The sequence below is a fragment of the Ursus arctos genome, unplaced genomic scaffold (assembly GCF_023065955.2).
Source record: "Ursus arctos isolate Adak ecotype North America unplaced genomic scaffold, UrsArc2.0 scaffold_34, whole genome shotgun sequence".
Lineage (NCBI taxonomy): Eukaryota > Metazoa > Chordata > Mammalia > Carnivora > Ursidae > Ursus > Ursus arctos.
Window position 1 is genome coordinate 24,376,532 of NW_026623030.1, and position 22,649 is coordinate 24,399,180.

Consider the following 22,649-nt stretch of genomic DNA (forward strand, 5'->3'; position numbering starts at 1 on the left):
CCGGCGAGTCCAGCTCCCCGCCCCAGCCCTGCGGGCTGTGCGAGGCTAGAGCTCCGGGTCCCAGCTCTGCTGCGCGAGCTCCTCGCCTGTCCTTGGCCCGGCGTCCCGGCTCAGGTAGGTCCTCGGGGGAACGGGTTAAGCGGGCCCGGGGGCGCCTGGAGCCACCGCTGCGGGGTGGGGCGTGTCTCCCTGTGCCGGAGGGGCCGGTGCCTCTGTCCCCCCCGCGCGTCCGCCAGGACGCTGGGTCTGGCGGCGGGGTCGTCTCCCCAGGGGGCCGTCGGGGCCAGGCGGCCTCCTGCTGCCCTCGGCTTCTGTTCCCCTCCCCCCGGACCTTGTGGACCTGGAGGGGTGTCCGCCGCGGGGCCCCTGCTCCTTGCTCCGGGGACCCCGCCGGCCTTCGGCCCCCCCCCCCCCCCAACAGCCAGCTGGAGGCTGCTCGTGGAATGAACCAGCCCTTGGCACTTTCCCTCATTGTAGCGTGTCGGGTCACCGAGCCCCCAGGACCCGAGAGGGCTGTCCCCCCAGCACCAATTGCAGACCCTTAGGACTCCGCACCACATTTGCAGGGGCGTCGTGCCCTCGCTGAAATCCAGGCGGGGTTAAGAACCGGGCTTTTGGGGGTTCCGTATGGAGGCCTACACTGGGCACGTACTGAACTCGGATTCACAGTGGGGGGGGGGGAGCCTGGCTCCGTATTCCGGGGGGGTTGGGGGGAAACTGCCCTGGGACAGACGTGGCGGGGGGGCGGGTTGCGCGGCGGGAGCGCCATGGGCCCGGGCTCCCGAGCCAAACCGCCGAACCTGCGCCCCTCTCAGCGCACGCCGCCGCCGCGCCCCCGGGGCTCCCCGCGCCGCTGACCGCCCTTCCGCTCGCTCGCGCCCCCGCCCGCTCCGCAGCCGGCGCTCCGGCCCAGCTGCGGCGCGGGCCTCGGTGCGCGTTTCCCCGCTCGTCTGTTCCCCTCTTCCCTTCCGTAGCGCTCGTCAGCCGCGGCGCGAGGATCCCGGCAGGCAGCGCGATTGCTGTCACAGCCTCTGCCAAACCCGCCGGGGGATCTCTCCCGCGGTTACACTAAACCCAAGCGCCCCCCGCCCCTCAGCGGGGCGTTGATGTCGGCCTTCTCAGGCCCGCGCCCCCTTCGCCTTCTTCGCCTTTCGTCCTGGCTCTTCCTACTCCGGCCACAGCAGCTCCTGGCCGCAGAGCCGCCTCACCCACCCCTACTCCAGGAGCTCCGCTGCCGCTGCCCCGCACACTCTGCCCCCGGATCTTCGTGGTTTGGTCCCTTCGCTCAGCTCTTGCTCACACGTCCGTTCTCAAGGAGCGCTTTCTAGACTTCCACAGGCTGGAATCCTCTTCCCCCGTCGCTGTATTCCTTACACTGCTTTCATTGCTCCTCACTCCGTCTGAAGTTCGGCTGGAAGAGATGCTTTTGTCGCGGTGGCAGCGGGGCGACAGGCATGGGGCCACTGCGGCCGGACTGGGTAGACGTGAGGCCTGTGGGACAAGGACCGCGGGGCAGTGCCGGGCTTTGCTGCTCTTGATCTGGGGCAGGTTCCTCCGCGAGCTCCATTTCCCGGCCTTCTCTCCGGACTGCGGGGACGCTTGCCGAGAGCGCGAGCGCAGGGGTAGGATGGGCCACGGCGGCCGCAGGGGAGGCGTCCTGCTTTCATGCTCCTCTGGGCAAGGGGTTTGCTCTTAAAGCCCCCTTTTAAGTGACTCCCCCAGAAACCTGTGGGAAAGAAGGAACTTCTTCCAAGAAGGGGCGGGAAGGAACGAGGCCGACGTGAAGGCTGTGTGCCTTTCTCGGGAGGAGCAGGCTCTCTAAGGGCAGCGCCCGGGCCGTCATCTCTGACACCAACACCGGGCCGCCGACAGATGAGACCGCACACCTTTTGGGGGGAAATGGTTTGACGTTAGACTCAAGAGCCCTGAATGTCCGGTTTTGTGCTTAGAATGAATTTCGCTGCCGGTTTTTCTATAAGATACTCGAGTTTCCTGGGAAATGCTGAAAGTGCTCCTGGTGCCTCGGGTTTTGGGTGGGTTTTTTTTTTAATTTTTAATATTTTTAATTTAAGAATCTCAACACCCATGGTGGGGCTCGAACTCCCCACCACGAGAGCAGGAGTCCCCTGCTCTTCTGAGCCAGCCGGGCGCCCCGTGGTGCCTCAGTTTTAGAGCAGCTGCAAGTCCTTTGGGGAGCAAGGTGCCGAGAGCCCTCTGATGACCGCAGAGGGCAAGGGCTGGCGTAGGTGTGCTCAGCCTGTCCGCTGGGAGAGGGACAAAGAGCCAGCGGACCTGGCTGCTGGGGGGTGGGCCCAGGGAGGCGGAGGCGGAGGCCGAGGGCGGGGGCGCCGCGGCCCTCACACAGCTCTCTCCCCGCAGGCCCTGCCATGTTCCGCAGGCTGGGCTGGCTGGTCCTGTACAGCCTGGCTGTGCTGCTGCTCAGCTGCCTGCTCTTCCTGAAGAAGGAGGCCAAGACGGTAGGGGGCAACGTGGGCCGCCAGGCCTTCTGGGCTCCCCCAGGGCCCCGCCGCAGCCAGTGTCCCCCCAACCGCACGGTGGCTAACGTCTCCCTGTCCTTGCCTAGCCGTCACCGCCTCTTCTTGACCTATCGCCACTGCCGCAACTTCTCCATCTTGCTGGAGCCTTCGGGCTGTGCGGAGGACACCTTCCTGCTCCTGGCCATCAAGTCGCAGCCAGGCCACGTGGAGCGGCGCGCGGCTATCCGCAGCACGTGGGGCCGGGCGGGGGGCTGGGCTAGGGGCCGGCAGCTGAAGCTCGTGTTTCTCCTGGGGGTGGCGGGACCTGCGCCCCCCGCCCAGCTGCTGGCCTATGAGAGTCAGGAGTTTGATGATATCCTGCAGTGGGACTTTGCGGAGGACTTCTTCAACCTGACGCTCAAGGAGCTGCACTTGCAGCGCTGGGTGGCGGTTGCCTGTCCCCAGGCCCACTTCGTGCTAAAGGGCGATGACGACGTCTTTGTCCATGTCCCCAATGTGCTGGAGTTCCTGGATGGCTGGGACCCAGGCCACGACCTCCTGGTAGGAGATGTGATCCGCCAGGCCCTGCCCAACAGGAACACCAAGGTCAAGTACTTCATCCCCCCATCCATGTACAGGGCCCGCCACTACCCGCCCTATGCGGGGGGTGGGGGATATGTCATGTCCAGAGCCACCGTGCAGCACCTCCGAGAAGCCGTGGAAGAGGCCGAACTCTTCCCCATCGATGACGTCTTTGTGGGTATGTGCCTGAGAAAGCTGGGGGTGAGCCCCGTGCACCACGCTGGCTTTAAGACATTTGGAATACGGCGGCCCCTGGACCCCCTAGACCCCTGCCTGTACCGGGGGCTCCTGCTGGTACACCGCCTCAGCCCCCTAGAGATGTGGACCATGTGGGCGCTGGTGACAGATGAGGGGCTCAAGTGTGCAGCAGCCCCCCTGCCTCAACTCCGAGGGGCGGGTTGAGTAGACCTAGTGTTGATTTTCTGATCATGATGACAAATTGAGACCCTTGACACTTGACCCTGATGGTCTATAGGAAATGCTGACTCCATTTTTGTAACCCGCACCCCAACCTTGCTGATTAAAAACACTGAAACCGGGCTTCACCTGTACCAGCACGTGTTGAACGGGAGCCAAATTTGGCTTAGCAAATGCTGCCAGGACTCAGGTGCCAGCGGGAGCGGGGGGATTCCTGGAGCCCCGTGGGGCTCTGCCAGTCTGGGAGGTGAAGGAAAGAGGCTGCACAGGGCCCCAGAATATACACACAAACATTTTCTTTTTGAAGTGCAAAACAAAATTATTCTCCTTCAGATACAATAGAGAAACTCGAAGGAAAGAAGGAAACAAGAAGTGTGTGTTGGAGCATGTCCTGTTGAGCACCAGGTACACAGTCTGCATTCAGTTCCTTAAGAATAATGGACTTTCGGCTCCTGGGCTTCAGCTGTCCTTACAGGCGACGGGGCCAGATCACAGAAGGCATCAGAAACACTTGAAAAGGAATCTTATAAACTGGCTCCCCTTTCCCCCCAAAACCACACATTCCTATGGGGGAGCAAAGACTAAATCATATTTGAAAATGTAGGATTGGAAAAGGAAGTTAAACAGCTACTGAACTTGTGGGCAGGACAAAAAAGGACCCCTCTCTGGCCAGGCTGTCGAGATGTCCTGGGTGGGAGGTAAAAAGATGGGCGGGATCAAATGTTAAACAGGGTGCAGTGCCCTAGGGCTAAGAACCAGGTCCATGGGGTGGGGGGGTGGGGTAGGGGGCCCGGCAATCACAGCTCACTAAGGCCTGATGGGCCAGGGCGGACCTGCTGCCTCCTCTCCGTGCAGAGAAGGCTGTGCCGCCCCTGAGCCGGGTGGCAGCCACCCCTGCTTTCCCCAGGCTGAGCCGGCAGACGTGGGAAGTGGCTCGGCACTCAATCCTCACGCAGGTAGGCCTCCTGCTCTGGCTCGGCCCTCTCGTCCCCTTCCTCCTGTGTTTTCTGACGGAGTTCCTCTGTCTGTGCTTCTGCCAACTTGGTTTCCGCTTTCTGGGAAAGCTGGCGCACTTCCTGCACCTGCGACTTCACCAACTGAATATGATTCCTGGCAGTTATCGAGGCCTGATCTGCTCCTGCCAAAAGATGGGACAATTAGGGTGAATGGTCGCACAGGGCAGAACGCACCAGGGGACAGGAGGAAAGCCTAGAGCTCCGTGGCTAGCATCTGAGCCCCTCCCTCTTAGAGACTTTCCCTGCCCTTTCTGCACAGCAGAGAACTTTCTACCTCCACACTGAGGTCTGCATTTTCTCAGCTATCAGCAGCTATCATTATTAATAGTTATTAGTATAATTCCCACAATCATCTTTATAGCTACACAGCTCTTAGTATAGACACCTTATGAATTTACACAAGTTAACACCTTTCTTTTTGACAAATCAGTAGCTCAAGGGAATTGTCAAAGATCTCCATCACCCTACCCAATCTTCAGAGATAACCTCTGCTGGAAGTTTTAAGGGCAGCTTTCTCATCTTTTGTACATATGGAATGCAGGAGGACATATTGTTACCTTTTGTGTCATTATGTAAATTTATAGTATTGAACATCTTTTGCAATTTTTTTTCTTTAAAAATCTTTTTAGGCTTTATCATTCTGTTTACCTGCTAGTATGTCATGATATAGATATGCATATTTATAAATTCACCTATAGGAGATCTGGGTAGTTCTTTCCAACCTACTGTATTAATAAGAATCTTCAGCACAGTGTTAGAAGTTAGTGGGAAATCGCAAGCACCCCTCTTATTTCTGACCTTGATGGGAATGCCGCTCATATTTCATTACTAAGTAGAATTATTTAACCTTTATCACGTTAGGAAAATTCTATTCATAACTGTACTTGGATTTATGTTATAAATGGGTACTACATTTTACTGACCACTTTGGGGCACATACTGACATTACATAGCCAGCCTTCCTCCCTTACTGTGGATAATCTCAAGTAGTGAATTATGTTGATAGTTTTTTCTTTTCAGTATTGAGACATCTTGTATTCTGAGGGTGAATGGCTGTATTTGACTTACATCCATATAAGTGACGCTGACCATAGTTTTGTTCCAGGGCTGGCCTAGTGCAGTTTGCGGTCAGGCCCATGCTGACTTTACACAATGACAAGAGCTGGGAGGCTGGCCATCGTGTTCTGTGCACTGGTTTGCTTTCTGTAACACACGAATTATGTTTCTTGAAGATTTGAAAAAACTCTCCACGAAACAGCCTGTGCTTAGTGTCCATTTTGGGGGCACACAATCTTTGGATACAATTTCAACTTTTATGGTTATTGGTTTTATTTGATTCTTTACTTCTTGGGCCAGTCTGGGATGTCCATAAGGACTGTAATATTTATATAATGAAAAGCCCTCTGTATCTATAACAGCCCTTTCTGATGTTACTTTTGCTCTCTAAAAAGTCAGACTTGCGAGCGAGCACATAAGTGGAGGGAAGGGGCAGAGGGAGAGGAAGAGAGAATCCCAAGCAGACTCCCCACTGAGCACAGAGCCCCACGTGGGGCTCCACCTCACAACCCTGAGATCCTGACCTGAGCAGAAATCGAGTCGGACACTTAACCGGCTGAGCCACCCAGGTGCCCCTATTTCTTTAAATCTTCTTACACCTTTTATTTCACACACATACATCATTCAAAACTTCTTTATCCACTCACCTACCAATGGACACTGGGCTGCTTCCGTATCTTGGCTATTGTAAACAATGCTGCAGCAAACACAGGGGTGCATAAATCTTTTTTGAATTTGTGTTTTTGCTTTCTTTGGGTAAATACCCAGTAGTGGAATTACTGGATCATACAGTATTTCTATTTTCAATTTTTTGAGGAACCTCCTTCTCCACACTGTTTTCCACAGTGGCTGCACCAATTTACATTCCTACTAATAAACACCCTTGTGTCTCTATCCTATTCCATTTGTCATTCTTGTTGGGCCAGTACCACATCGTTTTAATTACTACAGATTTGTAGTATCTCTTGAAATCCGGGATTGTGATACCTTCATCTTTGGTCTACTTTCTCAAGATTACTTTGGTTATTCAAAGTCTTTTATGGTTCCATACACATTTTAGAGGATTATTTGTCCTAGTTCTGTGAAAAATACTATTGGTATTTTGATAGGGATTGCATTTATTCTGTAGCTTGTTTGGGAGAGTATGGCTATTTTAACAATATTCTTCCAACGCACGAGAGCGCCGTATGTCTTTACACCCCATTGTCTTCAATTTCTTTCATCAATGTCTTACGGTTTTCACAGTATGTGTCTTTCACCTCCTTGGATAAATTTGTTCCCAGGTATTTTATTATTTTGGGTGCAACTGTAAATGGGTTAAGATTTCTTAAAGGTTTTATTTAGAGGGAGCGAGAGAGGGACAGAGTGTGTGTGTGTGTGTGTGTGTGTGTGTACACACGCAAGCAGGGGGAGGGGCAGAGGGAAAAGGAGACAGAGAATACCAAGCAGACTCTGCACCCAGCAAGGAGCCCAACACCGGGCTCGATCCCACAACCCCAAGAGCATGACTGGAGCCGAAATCAAGAGTCAGACACTCAACCAAGCCACCCAGGTGTCCCTTGTTAATTTTTGTTTTTCTTTTATGTAAACCATTATGATGTTAGCTGTGGGTTTTTCATACGTGGGCTTTCCTATGTTGGGGGATGTTCCCTCTAAACACACTTTGTTGAGAATTTTTAACATGAATGGATATTGTATTTTGTCAAATGCTTTTTTTCCCCATCTATTGAGTTGATCCTATGATTTTTATCCTTCCTCTTATTAATGTGAGGTATCCACTGATTTGCGAATATTGAACCCTCCTTTCATCCCTGGAATAAATCTCACTTGATCTTGATGAATGATCTTTTTAATGTAGTCCCGAATTCAGTTTGCTAATATTTTAAAGATTTTATTTGACAGAGGGCGCTTGCCTTAAGCAAAAACAAAAGAGGCAGCAGCAGGAGAGGGAGAAGCAGACTCCCCACTGAGCAGGGAGCCCAACTCGAGGCTTGATCCCAGGACCAAGAAATCATGACCTGAGCCGAAGGCAGATGCTTAACCAACTGAGCCACCCAGGTGCCCCAGTTTGCTAATATCTTACTAAGGATTTTTCTATCTATGTTCACCAGAGATACTGGCTTCTGGTTTTCTTTTTAAATATTTACTTTAGAGTGAGTGAGCGTGCATGTGTGCAGGCGGGGGAGGGAGAGAGGGAGGGGTAGAGGGAAAGGGAGAGAAAATCCCAAGCAGACTCCCTGCTGAGTGCAGAGCCCGATTGGGGGGGGGGGCGGAGCTTGGTCTCATGACCCTGACATCAGGACCTGAACTGAAACCAAGCGTAGGAAGCTTAACAGACTGTACCACCTGTGCACCCCTGGTTTTCTTCTTTTTTGTAGTGTCTTTGGTTTTGGTGTCAGGGTAATGCTAGCCTTGTAGGATGAATTTGGAAATTTTCTTTTGTCTTCTATTTTTCGGAATAGTTTGAGAAGAACAGGTATCTCTTTTTTAAATGTTTGGTGGAATTCAGTTTGGTGAAGTCATCTGGCCCTGGACTTTTGTTTGTTGGGAGTTGTTTTTTTTTTTTAATTCCATCTCATTACTAATAATTTTTCTGTTCAAATTTTCTATTTCTTCCTAATTCACATTTGGAAGATTTTCTGTTTCTAGGAATTTATTCTTCTAGATTGTCCAATTTGTTAGCATATAATTATTCATAACACCACAGAGATACAAAGAGATTATTTCTCTTCCATTTCTGATTTTGAGGGTTTTTGTTTGTTTTGGATTAGTCTGGCTGAGGGTTATCAATCTTGTCTATCTTTTGAAAGAACCAACTCTTGGCTTCATTTTTTTTTTTTTTTTTAAGATTTTATTTATTTATTTGACAGACAGCCAGCGAGAGAGGGAACACAGCAGTGGGAGTGAGAGGAAGAAGCAGGCTCATAGCGGAGGAGACTGATGTGGGGCTCGATCCCACAACGCCGGGATCACGCCCTGAGCCGAAGGCAGACGCTTAACGACTGCGCCACCCAGGCGCCCCCTTTTTTTTAATGGGTTTTTTGAGTAATCTCTACACCCCATATGGGGTTCGAACCCCAAACACCAAGATCAAGAGTTGCACGCTCCGGGGCGCCTGGGTGGCACAGTGGTTAAGCATCTGCCTTCAGCTCAGGGCGTGATCCCGGCGATCTGGGATCGAGTCCCTCATCAGGCTCCTCCGCTGGGAGCCTGCTTCTTCCTCTCCCACTCCCCCTGCTTGTGTTCCCTCTCTCGCTGGCTGTCTCTGTCAAATAAATAAAATCTTTAAAAAAAAAAAAAAGTTGCACACTCCACCGAGCGAGCCAGCCAGGTGCCCCGGGCTTCACTGATCTTTTCTATCTTTAACATTTTCCTATTTATTATTTTGTTCCTTCTAGTAGCTTTGGGCTTTGTTTCTGCTGCTTCTAGCTCCTTTAGGTGTAAAGTTAGGTGGGGTTTTTTTGTTTTGTTTTTTGGAGTTTTTCTTGTTTCTTGAGGTAGGCCTGTATTACTGTAAATTTAGAACTGCTTTTGCTGTGTCCCAAAGATTTCAGACCATCGTGTTTTCATTTTTCTCCGTGTATTTTTTTTACTTTTTCCTCTTTGATTTCTTGCTTGATCCACTTGTTTACTAGCATGTTGTTTAGCCTCCATATGTTTGGTATTTTTCCAAGTTTTTTTTCCTTGAAACTGATTTCTAGTCTCAGTTCATTGTGGTAGGAAAAGATACTTGATAGGACTTCAATTTTAAACTTGAGACTTTTTTATGGCTTAACGTATGATCCTAAAGAATGTTCCCTCTGCACTTGAAACGCGTATGTATTGTTTTGGGATGGAATGCTGTGTGTGAATGTTAGGTCTTTCTGGTCTGATGTGTTGTTCAAAGCCACTTGTTTTCCGTCTGGATCATCTACCCTTTGATGTAAGTGGGGTGAAGTCCCTTACTACCACTGTACTACTGTCAATTTCTCCCTTTGTGTCTCCCATATTTGCTGTATACAGGCGCTCCTATGTTGGGGGCATATTTACAATTGTTATGTTTAAGTTGGATTCTTTTATTATGTAATGTCCTTTGTCTCCTTTTTTTTTTTTTTTTTTTTTTTTTTGCTTAGGGAGAGAACGCACACATGGAAGGGAAGGGGGAAAGGAGAATTTTTTTTTTTAAAGATTTATTCATTTGACAGAGATAGAGACAGCCATCTAGAGTGGGAACACAAGCAGGGGGAGTGGGAGAGGAAGAAGCAGGCTTCCAGCAGAGGAGCCTGATGTGGGGCTCGATCCCAGAACGCCAGGATCACACCCTGAGCTGAAGGCAGACGCTTAACAACTAAGCCACCCAGGTGCCCCAAGAAGAGAATTTTTTTTAAAAGATTTATTTTAGAGCGCATGTGTGGGGGGTGGAGAGGCAGAGGGCGAGGCAGTGAGAATCTTAAGCAGACTCGGGTGAAGTGTGGAGCCGATATGGGGCTGGATCTCATGACCCTGTGATCATGACCTTAGCCGAAATCAAGTCAGCCCGATGCTCGATGTTCAACAGTTACCCAGGTGCCCCACTACAGTCTTTTAGACTATTTGTCTGATAGAAGTAACACTTTTTTGGGGGGGGGGGAGGGCTTGCTTCCAGTTGCATAGTATAGGTTTTTTCTGTCCCTTCACTTTCAGTCCACATGTGTCCTTAAGTCTGAGGTCTCTTGCAGGCAGCTTATAGATGGGTCTTGTTGTTTTTAATCCATTTAGTCACCCTATGTCTTTTGATTGGAGCACTTAGTCCATTTACATTCAAAGGGATTACTGATGAGTATGTACTTACTGCCATTTTGTTAATTGTTTTCTGGCTGTTCCTGCAGTTCTTCTCTGTTCCTTTCTTCTTTTGTTCTTTCCCTTGCGAGTTTGATGGCTTTCTTTAATGTGGATTTTTTTGGTGTATCTATTATAGATTTTTGATTTGTGGTTACCATTGGATTCACACAGAACATCTTAACGTGCACAGGAGTCAATATTAAGTTGTTCATTGCTTAAGTTTGAACACATTCTACAAGCACTACATTTTTACTCCCCAGGTTTTATGTATATGATGTCATATTTTACATCTTTTTGTGTATCCCTTTACTAATTTTGGTAGATATAATAGATTTTTGCTACTTCTGTGGTTTACCCACCAAACTGGCTTTCTTTCTTTTTTTAAGATTTTATTTATTTATTTGACAGAGATAGAGACAGCCAGCGAGAGAGGGAACACAGCAGGGGGAGTGGGAGAGGAAGAAGCAGGCTCCCAGGGGAGGAGTCTGATATGCGGCTCGATCCCAGGACTCTGGGATCACGCCCTGAGCCGAAGGCAGTCGCTTAACGACTGAGCCACCCAGGCGCCCCCACCATACTGGCTTTCTAAGTGAATAACCTAATATTTTTACTATCTGTTTGCTTTTACTTGTGCAATTTTTCCCTTTCGTAGTTTCCTTCTAGTATGGCCTTTCCTTTCCACTTAAAGAATTTTAACATTTCCTGTACGGCTGGTTTAGTGGTGATGAACTCCTTTAACTTTTGTTCGGAAAACTACCTCTCCTTATATTTTGAACGATATAACTTTGCTGGGTATTCTTGGTTGTAGGTTTTTTCCTCTTAGCGCTTTGACCATATTATGCCACTTCCTTCTGGCCTGCAAAATTTGTGATGAAAAACCAGCTATCAAATACCCCTTATGGGGTATCCCTTGCATGTAACTGTCTTGCTGTTTTTAAAATTGTCTAGCATTACTTTTTGCCATTTTAATTGTGTCTCGGTGTGGATCTCCTTCGGTTCATCTTGTTAAGAGCTATCTGTGCTTTCTGGACCTGGATGTCTGTTTCCTTTCCCAGATTAGGGAAGTTTTCTGCCCCTTCTCTCTTTCTTCTTCTTCTTCTGAGATCCCTATAATACAAATGTTATTATGCCTGATGTCACCGAGTACCCTTAAGCGGTTTTCATTTTTGCTGTTCAGCCTGTCTTCCAGGTCGCCAACCTATTCTTCTGCATCCTCTAATCCTCTGTTGATTCTTTGTAGTGTTTTTTTTTTCAGTTGAATTCTTCACCTCTGACTGGTGGTTTTTGTTTTTTTGAGAGCAAAAGAAAGCAGGAGGGGCGAAGGAGAGAGACTTTCAAGCAGACTCTGCTAAGTGTGGAGCCCAATGTGGGGCTCGATCTCACAACCCTGAGCTTACCACCTGAGCTGAAACCAAGAGTCGGACACTTAACCAACTGTGCCACACAGGGGCCCCTCTGGCTGGTTCTTTTTGTATTTTCTCTTCGTTGACGTTCTCAGTTCATCCACTTTTTTCTCAAGTCCAGTATCTTTATGACCATTACTTTGAATCCTTTATCAGGCATACTGCTTAATGACTGATATCTTCTGAATTGTTTTAATGCTTTTTGAGTCTTGAATCCTTATTCTGACATTGCCACCTTTTTGGAGTAGCTTTCTTTTTGTTAATAATGGTTTGGTTTAGCTTTCTATAACTGTCAACCTTCCTATACCATTTTGTTTTAGGTGTCTCTGTAAACTGTTTTAGTTTTTTTTCTGTTTTTTTTTTTTTCTCCTTGACAGCACAAGCAGGGGGAGCAGCAGAGGGAGAGGAAAAAACAGATTCCGGGCTGAGGATTGCAGGACCCTGGGATCATGACCTGAGCCGAAGGCAGATGCTTAACCAACTGAGCCACGCAGGCATCCCAGCTGGGACTATTTTTTTGAACATATTCATAGGTATTGTGAGCACTTACGTTGGAACTTGTTCCTTTAAAATTTCCCTGTCTTAACTGAATTTATCAAGTTTCCTTTGTTTAGCAAGGTCTCATGTTAAACTGATGTCTATCTCCTCAAAACAACTCTTGGCATGCTTTCACTTCTTCCCCAAACTGATTTAAAAATTTAAGACTCAGAACTTTTGCTAAGTTTTACTGAATTTTGCTCATTCTTATATCTCAGTTGTTCCTTTCTAATCTAATCTCTTTCCTCTCAAAGTACTTTTTTTTTTTTTTTCCAGAAAGCATATGTGGTTGGTAAACTATTTTTATGTCTGAAATAATGGTATTTGGCTGGATATAAAATTCTAGGTTATTGATTTGTTACCCTGCATCTAGGGTTGTTGATCAGAAGCCATATCTGCTTATACTTCCTTTGTAGGTAAATCTCCTTTCTTATAATTTTTTATGTATTTTTCTTTGTACATTTTATAATGTAAAATTAATAAATAAAATTATTAAAAAATGTAAAAAAAAGGTCTTTTTTTCCCCAGATAATGCTTACACTTTACTTTCCCTTTTCTCCAGCTCAATCTAAGGCTGCCTGGGACTGTTCACACTGGAATGCCTCAGCAAACCTCCCTGCTCACTGTACCAAGAAACCCTGCTCCCACTGCTGGTGTGGCATTGCTACAACACTACTCACATTTCTACTGTTTCACTCTTCATTCCAGTTGTGCTTCTAGGATCCCAGATTCCTTTAGTTACCTTAGTTAACTTTTTTGTTTTTACTTTAAAAAATACACATATATTGTATCTTTTTTAAGATTTGGTCCTAGAGTCCCTAGTCTGTTATCTTAAAATCAGAAAACAAAAATTTCTGTGAGCTACCCAGTTTGAGACCAATTCAGGTAAGAATAAACCAGAGTTTTCTTCAAAATATATTTAAAAACCTTCAGCTCAAGCTCACTGGGTAGATTGTGAGGTTCACAAGACATCCTGGTGAATGAAAAACTGCATTTTGTCTATTGGGATACAAAGGTGCAGATGCTTCAGCATTGCGCTGAACTGAAGGAAGCTTCCTTCTGGTACCCAGCATCTCAAACCCTTCGGTCCCCATTTTCTTCATGTGTAACACGGGGATGCTAATCTTCCATTCCTTAAATGAAAAATGCCTATAATATACTGCAGAGCATGAAATAGACCAGTACTCAATAAATGGTAGCTATTTGTCCTGGATTTTCACTGATTATGATTCCAGCTCTCAGTTTCTCCATCTACACAGTAAAGTTCACACAGATTGGTGGTCTCTTGTCTCCTCCAACTGTGCCACTGCGTGACTAGTTGTCCATAAATACTGCAGTTATAAAAATAAAATGCTTAAAAACTATTTGGATGCAGTTATTCTAATCCACAATAGCTGTGTTTTCTAGATAAGGACTCCCTAGCCAGTGGAAATGGGGACATTTTCTCACAAGGTTAGAGCCACATGGGCCTCAGACTAATCTCAGCCCCTCATTTTACAGCCAGATGAAAATTCAACCGGCACCGAGGGAGCAACAATCTGAACCTACCAGTCTGGTACGCAGCTTCTGCCGCCATCTCCGAAAGACCAAGTGCCGTCAGCCAAGTGGTTTCCAGCTTCAAGTATTCTTGTTGTTTTGAAGTCATCTATAAATTAAACACAGCACTTGAGACAACAGGAAGAGGTTAATAAGCACAGTAAAATGGGCCTATTCAAAAGAGATTTAGAGAACAGTTACTGTGAGACAGCAGAACGAGGTAGGGGCACTGACACAGAAAGGTCTACCAGCTTTGCTCACCTCAACTCTGGCTCCTATGATCACCTGCCACACTTCATCTTCCTCCTGTGAGTTCATTTTCCCAAGTAAACTTGTATATTGTCGGTATAAAGAAATTAAGGTATAAACGGCCTACAAATATAGAATAAATGAGTAAAATAAGTGAGGCATATTAGGATTTGTGAGAGTTACACCTCAAGGAGATAGTCCTTCCACATCGCTGAAATTGCACTACTGTAGGAGGCAGAGGCGTTATTCCAGGACGCAAGTATTTCCACTTATCAAATTCTGTGTTTCTAAAAGCTTGTTAGCAATTCAGAGCTAGAGAACACAAGGTAGAGGGAAAACTCAGAAGGCGGAAGGAAAAAGCTGCTGAAAAATTACAATAAACCTGTAAGTGACGTGGATTACCCAGACACCTCTCCACTAGCTCCGATAAGGGGTTTTCAAGCTGTCCCCACAGAGAAGCCCCTGGTGCTGCAAGGGGTAGACTCTAGACCCCTTTACCGATAACTGAACCCAATCAGCTTTGTTCTCTTGTCTTATATACTGGGCTGCTATATTTAAAGATTTTTCTTTTAAAAAGTGTTCCTGGAAAAAGTCTAAACACTTTTGTAAAGGGCCAGGGAGTAAATATTTTAGCCTTTATGGGCCCTATAGTCTCTGTTACAACTATTCAACTCACAAAAGCAGTCTTAGACAACATCCAGACAAATGAGCCTGCCGATGCTCCAGCGAAACAACAAAATAGGCCTCTTGCTAGATTCGGTTTATAAGCCATAGTCTGCTAACCCCTGGTTTAGATGATCAAGACTTAACAACACTTACCTTAGTATATTCAGTGATTGCTTCAATCAATGCATATGTGGTCTGAGAGAGAAAGGTGGAGGTGCTATCTGTTACCAAAGACACAGCCCTCCTCATCAATGCGTCGTTACTAAGAGAATGAGGCTCCAATTTCTGAAAAACACAAACATTTTCACTCAACTTCTACCTAAAGCTCAAGCCAAGAACAATTTCACAGCTGAAGAAACAATGAAAAACACTTCTCACACTGCTTGTTTTCTTTTTAAGCTTTGTCTATTAAAGACAATATATGGAAATGATTCCAGAGTATGCTTTCTATCTGCTTTTATGCTGTGTTCCAAAAAGCCAAGCATTTCTTTATATGAAATAAAAGTCTAGTAATTATAACCAACAAATCTGATGAAGTATGATTCATTCATTACCACAGTGCTAGATACTTGGGATATGTAGATATATTCTCTGTCCTCAAAGATTTCAGCTGGGGCTAACAGAACTTGAAAAATTAATACAATCAAGTACCATGGGAGCTGTGGCAGAAGTCTGTATTTTTTTTTTTTTAAGATTTTATTTGAGAGCAAGAAAGAACACTAGGGAGAGGCAGACCTCCTGCTGAGCAAGGAGCCTGACGTGGGACTTGATCCCTGGACCCTGCGATCATGACTTGAGCCGAAGGAAAACACTAAACTAATTGGCCTCCCAGGCCAGTACAAGCTGCAAGTCTGTACAAGCTTCAGGTAGAGGGGTGCAAAAGAAACAATCACTTACGTTGAATGAAAATAGTTTAAAAAGGCTTCACAGAGTTGATGAAGGATATACTGAGTCTAAGAAAGTAAATGGGTGGATGGGGGAGAGCAATTCTGAGCAGAATGAACAGTACGTTCTTGGGTATGGGTTGGGGACTCTTCACTCTGACCTCAGCTATTATGTTAAAAAAAAAAAACAAAAAACGCCAATATAACTATCTCAAGAGTTAGGAAATGTGGCCACCTTAAATAAATTCAAGTATTCCCTGCTTTCTGAAAGTTTGCTTTAAGTCTCTTTGCTTTTGTACCTGACTGTATTAGTACCTGATTTCAATAACCAAAAGAAGTATGGAGAGGATTTTCAAGTTTACAAAGAAAGAAAAGCCGCTACTGCATTAAATGTTTTTTGTAAAAAGCAAAGTGGAATAACATGAACTTTTGGAAAGATACTCTACACTTTATGCTGAATAAGGAAAGGTTTTACAAGAAGGCTTAACTTTTAGGTCATCCCTGACTCTGCCTTTTCCTTCCGCAGAACATTTATTTTATCAGAACAAAGAAATCAATTCCTCTAGTCATATGCTGTCTTGTTTTTGCTATTTAGAGCATAAACCAATAGAATCACTGCTTGTTGAAAGCAGCAGTCAAGAAATCTTTGACACGCGAACAAATCCAGAATTTTACTTACTATATTTATCTTTCATTCAATCAAATAAGTTTTCATTACATACCTTGCACTGAAGGTACAGAAAGACTGGAAAGATTATTATTTCTGCTCACTGGAAGCTAATTTTTATATATTCTAACATGTCTTCATAATGCATTTTATTTTTTTAATCTCAATGCAGGGCTTGATCCCACAACCCTGAGATCACAACCTGAGCCAAAACCAAGAGTCAGATACTTAACCAACTGAGCCACCCATAATGCATTTTATAGTGCATTTCCACTTGTTCCTCACAACAGTCCAGGTACTATCACTTCTTTACAGATGAGGAGATGGAAACACGGAAGAGTTACATAAACTCTCCCAAAAAATCACATATCTAGACCTTAAACCACATCTTCGTCAATGTCTGCACCCTTTCCGTTATGCTCTGCTGACTCAGGAGAGTGTAATCATCAAATATTAAAATACAACACAAGTGGTCAGAAAGAGAGAGATCACTGTTGGCCAGAAACTCTGAAAGGCTTTAAAAAGAGGTGGGACTTGGGCCTGAAGAGAGCTAGGATGAGAACTGTCAGGCAGCCTGGGGAAGAAGAAATAATGAGGAAAAGAATACATCTGTTACATGCAGGGGATGTTCAGGGATCTAGCCTGGTGACAACAGATGGCACAAGAGAGGTGAGAGAGCAAGGAGACTGGAGTACAGGGAGAGCTGGCTGGTTTTAGTTCTGCAACACACAGTGGAGAGCTGCTGCAGGTTTGGAAGAACAGAAGTGGAACTGCCATTCCTACAGGATAAAGACCCGAGGCTCCTGTCATGTGGCCCAGAACTGAGGTAACTGGGGCTTAAGAAAAGTGTATGAACTGAGAAAGAACAAATCCAAAGAATTCTTTTGAAGGAAAGAAGAAAGGCTATCCTAATTGTGGCAGAAAATGGCCTGGTGTTCAAGTAAGGGTTTTAGGATTAACAATTCATGAACAAGCAGAGATGAGGTTTGGTGTGAGGAACAAAAAGATGCAGGCTCATGAGAAAGCCTCAGAAGAGGCTGAAAAAACTTTGATAAATGGAATGGATTTTTTTTTTTTTTTAATTTGAGAGAGAGAGAACACGAGTGGGGAGAAAGGAGCAGAGGGAGAGGTCAAGAAGCAGGCTTCCCACTGAGCGGGGAGCCCAATGCGGGGCTTGATCCCAGGACCCTGAGATCATGACCCTGAGACAAAGGCAGATGCTTAACCAACTGAGCCACCCAGCTGCCCCTGGAATTATCTTCTTGTTATGATAAACACACATGTAAGTATTAAATATTTTGCCAAAATGGGGTTTGCTAATTTCCTATTTAGCTCTTTCTCAGAAGCATATAACCAGTGATCTTTTTAATAAGGTACCACTTTCATATCACCTACTTGACAACTCCACCTAGATGTCTACTAGACATTTTAGACTCTCATTTCCAAAACTGAACTCTTGATTTCATCCTCCCAAAACTTGCTCCCCTCCACGCCAATAAATGGTAACTCCATTCTTTCAGTTGCTTAGGCTTTTTTAAAAATCCTGGAATATACTTCACATTCAATCCATCAGCAACTTGTGCTGACCACATTTGGTCCGCTTCTCCCCACCGACACTGTTGCCCGCCTACTCCAAGCCTGGACTAGAGCAACAATCTCCCTTTGGTCTTCCTAAAGCAACCTTTAGAACACAGCAACCTTTAAAAACTTATGTGAGGTCATAACAGCCTTGTGGTAAAATCCTCTGTGGCTTCCTTTTCAGAATAAAATTCAAAGCCTTAAATGGCTCAAAAGGACGAACAGTTTGATCTTCAGCTAATTTTCTGGACTTGTCTATTATGCTCTTTCTCATTCCACTCCAGCCACATTAACCTTTTTGCTGTTCATCAAACATATCAGGTAGACACACACCTGCTTCTAGGTATTTGCACTCAAGAGTTCCTTCTGCCTGGCAAACTCTTCTCCAAGATATTACCATGGCTCATTCTTTCAGATCATTCTGATCACAACTTAAACATCACCTTGTCAGAGTAGCCCTCCTAGACCACATTCTCCTATCGAAAATAAAACAACTCCCTCCCAGTACTCCCTATACTCTTACCCTATTTGTCTCCTGCATAGCACTCATCAGGCGGCATTTATATTTATTTTCTCCCCCTTCTTTTCCCTAGAATGTGGGTTTTTTTTTTTTTTGAGAGCGAGAGAGAGCGAGAGAGAGAGAGAGAGAGAGATGGGGGAGGGGTAGAGGGAGAATCTTAAGCAGGCTCCATGCCCAGGGCCGAGCCCATGCGGCCCAATCTCACAACCCTGAGATCATGACCTGAGCGTAAATCAAGAGTCAGACTCTTGGGGCGCCTGGGGGGCTCAGTAGGTTGAGCTGCTGACTCTTGCTTTCAGCTCAGGTCATGATCTCCCAGTTGTGGGATTGAGCCTGGGGTAGGGCCCTGTGCTTAGTGCAGTCTGCTTGTCCCTTTCCCTCACCCTCACTACCTCCCCCCCCACCTGCACTCTCTCTCTAAAATAAATAAAACCTTTAAAAATAAAACAAATTAAAAAAGAGTCAAGACTCAACTGACTGAGCCACCCAGGCGCCCCCACCAGAATGCAAGTTTTATGAGAGCAGGAACTCTGTTTTGTTCTTACAGCATAGAGCACATTAAAGTTGCTCAATAATTTTTGGTTGAATGAAAGACTATTTTGCTGATAGACTGTAATATCCTGATCTTATTCCTCTCTTCCCTCTTTGTACAATTCGACACCTTGACATACTGTTCCTACCAAACGGGACAATTAAAAATGGGAATATGAGGGGCGCCTGGGTGGCACAGCGGTTGAGCGTCTGCCTTCGGCTCAGGGCGTGATCCCGGCATTCTGGGATCGAGCCCCACATCAGGCTCCTCCGCTAGGAGCCTGCTTCTTCCTCTCCCACTCCCCCTGCTTGTGTTCCCTCTCTCGCTGGCTGTCTCTCTGTCAAATAAATAAATAAAATCTTTTAAAAAAAAAATGGGAATATGAATATATTTGCTCAGCTATGAAAAGATGATGCTGGTATAGGAGAAAGTAAACCATCGCGTGGGTGTGGAACCACTGAGTAACACTAAGAGCTTGTCTGAGGGTTCACTGCCCAGCTGAGACTTCAGGAGGGCACAGTACACTAAGAAACACCCAGTGACACTACGGTATTTTTACCTGTGCAATAGGAACTGCACACAAGGTCACACCAAATCCAACTGCCACAGTTTTCTGCCATGGTCTTATCAATTCTGAGAAGCAGCGCTTCTTAAAGTTAGCCACGACAGGAACACACTGCCTGTACCTAAAAACATAAGTCAAATTTAGGAAGGCGGTACCTACCAATCTCTAAGTCTCTTCAATTTGTTTGCAGGGGTTAGAAACTCACACTCGGCCAAGCAGGAGCCTACACGAAGATGCTGGGTCGGCCTTCCAGATGACAGGGCTCGGTGGGGAGCGTGTCGGATTGGAAAGCCCCGGACTCGCTGGAAGGGGCAACTGCTACCCAACTCCCGGGAACCTCAGCCGCGCGGGGATGCGGGCCCAGTGGTTTCGGAGTTAAACCGGTAACACGTGTGGAAGTTTAAAAGGCAGTCTCAAAGCTTTTTAACAACCTCGGGCCAAAATAAACGCTGCTGCAGGCGGCATTTAGCCCCGGGCCGAGGTTTCCAGGTGTCCCCGTTAATCCCCGCTAGGCCACACCTGGAATCCGTAGCCAGCTGGGCGGCGCGGGGACTGACCAGCTCCCCTCCTGCCCGCAGGGAAAACTTCCTCTCCTAACCCGCCGCTCGACCGGGCCGCTCCCCCATCTCCCTCCAGTGACGACGATGAGCCAACGGGAACTCGCGGACAGACCGAGGCGCCCCGGGAAGCCAGCCCGAGCTTAGGGGGACTGGCGTTTAGCCAGTGGAATAACGGAAAAGCCGTCAGTGAGAAATAAACTCCGGGTTTGGCCCCGGGAGGCGGGAGGCTGGGTCGGGACGTCCTAGGACCTGAGAGGGGCGGGACGCCGCGGCCCGCTCGGACGAGGAGCGAAACGAGCGCCAGCTACGCCGGTGCTGCCATCCCGGCCACGGCGCTACCTGCGGCGCCTCCCCCCTTGCGGTGCTGCCCTCCTACCCGACCGCAGCGGTACCTGAAGACGGCGGCTACGCTCCGCGACAGCCAGCTCCTCAGAGCCGCCATCCTGCGGCGGCCGGACGCTAGACGCACACACCGGAAGTGACGCCGCTTCCTGAGCGGAGGACGAGGCGCGTCCTCTTCTAGAGTGGGCCTGGCCCCATGACCACACCCCAGCCCGGGGAAGCAGCCGGGATTGGACGGGAAGGAGGGAGGGGGCGGGGCTTAGGGTAACGGTAATAACGGCTGCGGCGAACGCCCAACCGCCGGGGCTTCCGCGCGGGAGGGGGCGGGCCCTGGGCCTGAGGGCGAGGAGCGGGCGGAGCGGAGTCGACCGTAGTGAGAGGAGCTTGGACTCCAACCCGGGCGTGGTAGTGCTTCGAGAGGCAGCCCTAGCCCGGGCGCGAGGCGCGGAGTTCTTCCGTCAGCGAGCGGACCGCGTCCGGCGCGGGGGCGGGGCAGCGCGCCGTGGGGCTAGCGGCTGGGGGCGGGCACGAGGCGGGCGCGGCGGGGGGCGGGGCTTGGGCGCTGTCACTTCAGCACCAGGAAGTAGGTGGTCCAGCCGGCCAGCAGCAGCGCCCCGATGAGCACCGTGTAGCTGAGGAGTACGAACGCCAACAGCTCTCGCAGCAGCTGCAGCACGTGGATGGTGGACGAGGCCGGCATCGCCGTGCGCAGGAGGCCCGAGGACCTGCAGGGCAGGGGCACTCGGGAGTCCCTGAGCGCGCAGAGAGGACGGTCCCCGCCGCAAGCCCACCCCTCCCACTGGCCACCGAGCCAGCGCTGCTGAGCCAGGCAGTGTTGTAGGCGATGTGGACTCAGGAGCATAGGCTAGGCCCTGACCCTCAAAAGAGTAAAACGCTGTCCTAAGGCTGAGGATGCCCAAAGTGCTGATTTTCTCCCTACCAACCAGCGGGAGGCCCTCTTTGCATTTACACCATAGAAGTCTTTTCAACCAAAAGTTCCCCTCATTCTTTGGCTCCTAATCTGGATCTGGGTTCTGAGGAGAGAGAAGCCTGTCTGTTCTCAGCCTCGGCTGCTGCATTAGTCTTCATCCCTGGCCCTGTCTCCTCCCATCCACCTCCTGCATTTTTAATGCTGTGAGTGCTGCTAATGGCCTGGTGGAGTAAGGCTTTCTTTTCCCATCACTCAAGCTGCAGCCCCAGCTGTCGGTGCTGCCTGGGAAGGGAAGAGGAGAGAGACCCATTCGTGTGGGAGAAGACAGCAGGTCCTCACTGAAGCCCCTTTGTAATTCCCTGGACCCCAAGGCTTGACCACATGCAGAGTTTGAAAATGTTTGCTTTATGGTCCAGCACGCTCGCCCTTGTGGGCAGCCAGTATTGCAGGAGTGCCAAGAGGTGGGCATCAATTTGATTCTGGGCTTATCTCCTTCCCCATTGTGCTCTTGTGCACCTGCTCCAGTCCTATCTTCCACCCCTGATGGAAACACATGGCAACAATCACAAACCAGCTCTTTATCTCCATTGCTGTCCTGCCCAGCAACTTCCCTCAGGGCCAGCCACTAGCTTCGTTCTCTCCCCACTTCACTCACTCAGCAAAGTTTCCACGGCTCCTCCAGTGCAGCAGCTGATGGTTCCCCTCCTGGTCCGGTGTCTGAAGATAGGTGTGTGCGCGCTCCAGTGATCTCGGCAGAGCTGTGGGATATTCAGCCAGCAGCTGCGCTCACCAACTAGGTGTGGTCTAGAACCAATCACAGTCTCCACGTGGTCCCTGAGCAATCAGGGAGCTGCACACAGCCCGTCCCAGGCCAGGCGGGGCACTGGCAACCCTGCCTGCCCTCCGCCCTTTCCCCACCACAGCCCACCAGCTCTGAGATGCCTGCAAAGCTCCTGACTCAGATGGGCTGAGCAAGTGGTACACTAGGGGATTTTTCATGCCCCTTCTTGTCCTGCTTTTCTCAACACTGCGGGTGGGATACAGTCCAAATCCTTCTCTAACAAGCTCACATTGAGAGAAGCACCATCCTACTCTGAGTCTCAGACTAGAAGAACCACTATACAAACGACTTTCACTTATGACTGTCCAACTACAGCCAGGGCTGTTATCTGAAAAAAACATATAAGTGTGAGCATGCATACACATACGTGAGAAACAGGAGCTTAGAGAACCAAGAGCTCCTGAGTGCTTCATTCTACCTGGCAGAGTTTAGCAGTTTAGAGACGCACTGTATAGTCACCTTCCCAGTGAGCCCACTTCCAGTTTCAACT

The 22,649-nt window shown here is 48.2% G+C and overlaps 3 protein-coding genes across 7 annotated transcripts; 1 reads left to right on the forward strand and 2 right to left on the reverse strand.

The window, feature by feature from the left end:
- Positions 1-2,372: 2,372 nt before the first annotated feature.
- B3GNT4 (UDP-GlcNAc:betaGal beta-1,3-N-acetylglucosaminyltransferase 4) lies at positions 2,373-3,774 on the forward strand. The gene has a single exon (XM_026514817.4). It carries the CDS (start codon positions 2,388-2,390, stop codon positions 3,459-3,461), a length of 1,074 nt encoding a protein of 357 aa, XP_026370602.1. The 5' UTR covers positions 2,373-2,387; the 3' UTR covers positions 3,462-3,774.
- On the reverse strand, positions 3,770-20,540 carry DIABLO (diablo IAP-binding mitochondrial protein). Of its 5 annotated transcripts, XM_057306037.1 has the most exons (7): positions 20,438-20,540; positions 19,480-19,606; positions 14,893-15,024; positions 14,086-14,196; positions 13,837-13,933; positions 5,561-5,695; positions 4,598-4,614 (listed from the first exon to the last, which is right to left on the reverse strand). In XM_057306037.1, coding segments are annotated over exons 1-7 (654 nt in total). In that variant the 5' UTR covers positions 20,488-20,540; the 3' UTR covers positions 4,598-4,612. The 5 variants fall into 5 exon arrangements, with proteins under 5 accessions (XP_026370604.1, XP_044245780.1, XP_044245779.1 ...); XM_026514819.4 differs by lacking the exon at positions 5,561-5,695 and having other exon boundaries at positions 3,770-4,614; XM_044389845.3 differs by lacking the exons at positions 5,561-5,695; positions 20,438-20,540 and adding an exon at positions 19,691-19,781 and having other exon boundaries at positions 3,770-4,614.
- A 412-nt stretch (positions 20,541-20,952) lies between these two features.
- On the reverse strand, positions 20,953-21,170 carry LOC130542457 (uncharacterized). Its single transcript, XM_057305983.1, has one exon. It carries the CDS (start codon positions 21,085-21,087, stop codon positions 20,953-20,955), a length of 135 nt encoding a protein of 44 aa, XP_057161966.1. The 5' UTR covers positions 21,088-21,170.
- Positions 21,171-22,649: the final 1,479 nt, after the last annotated feature.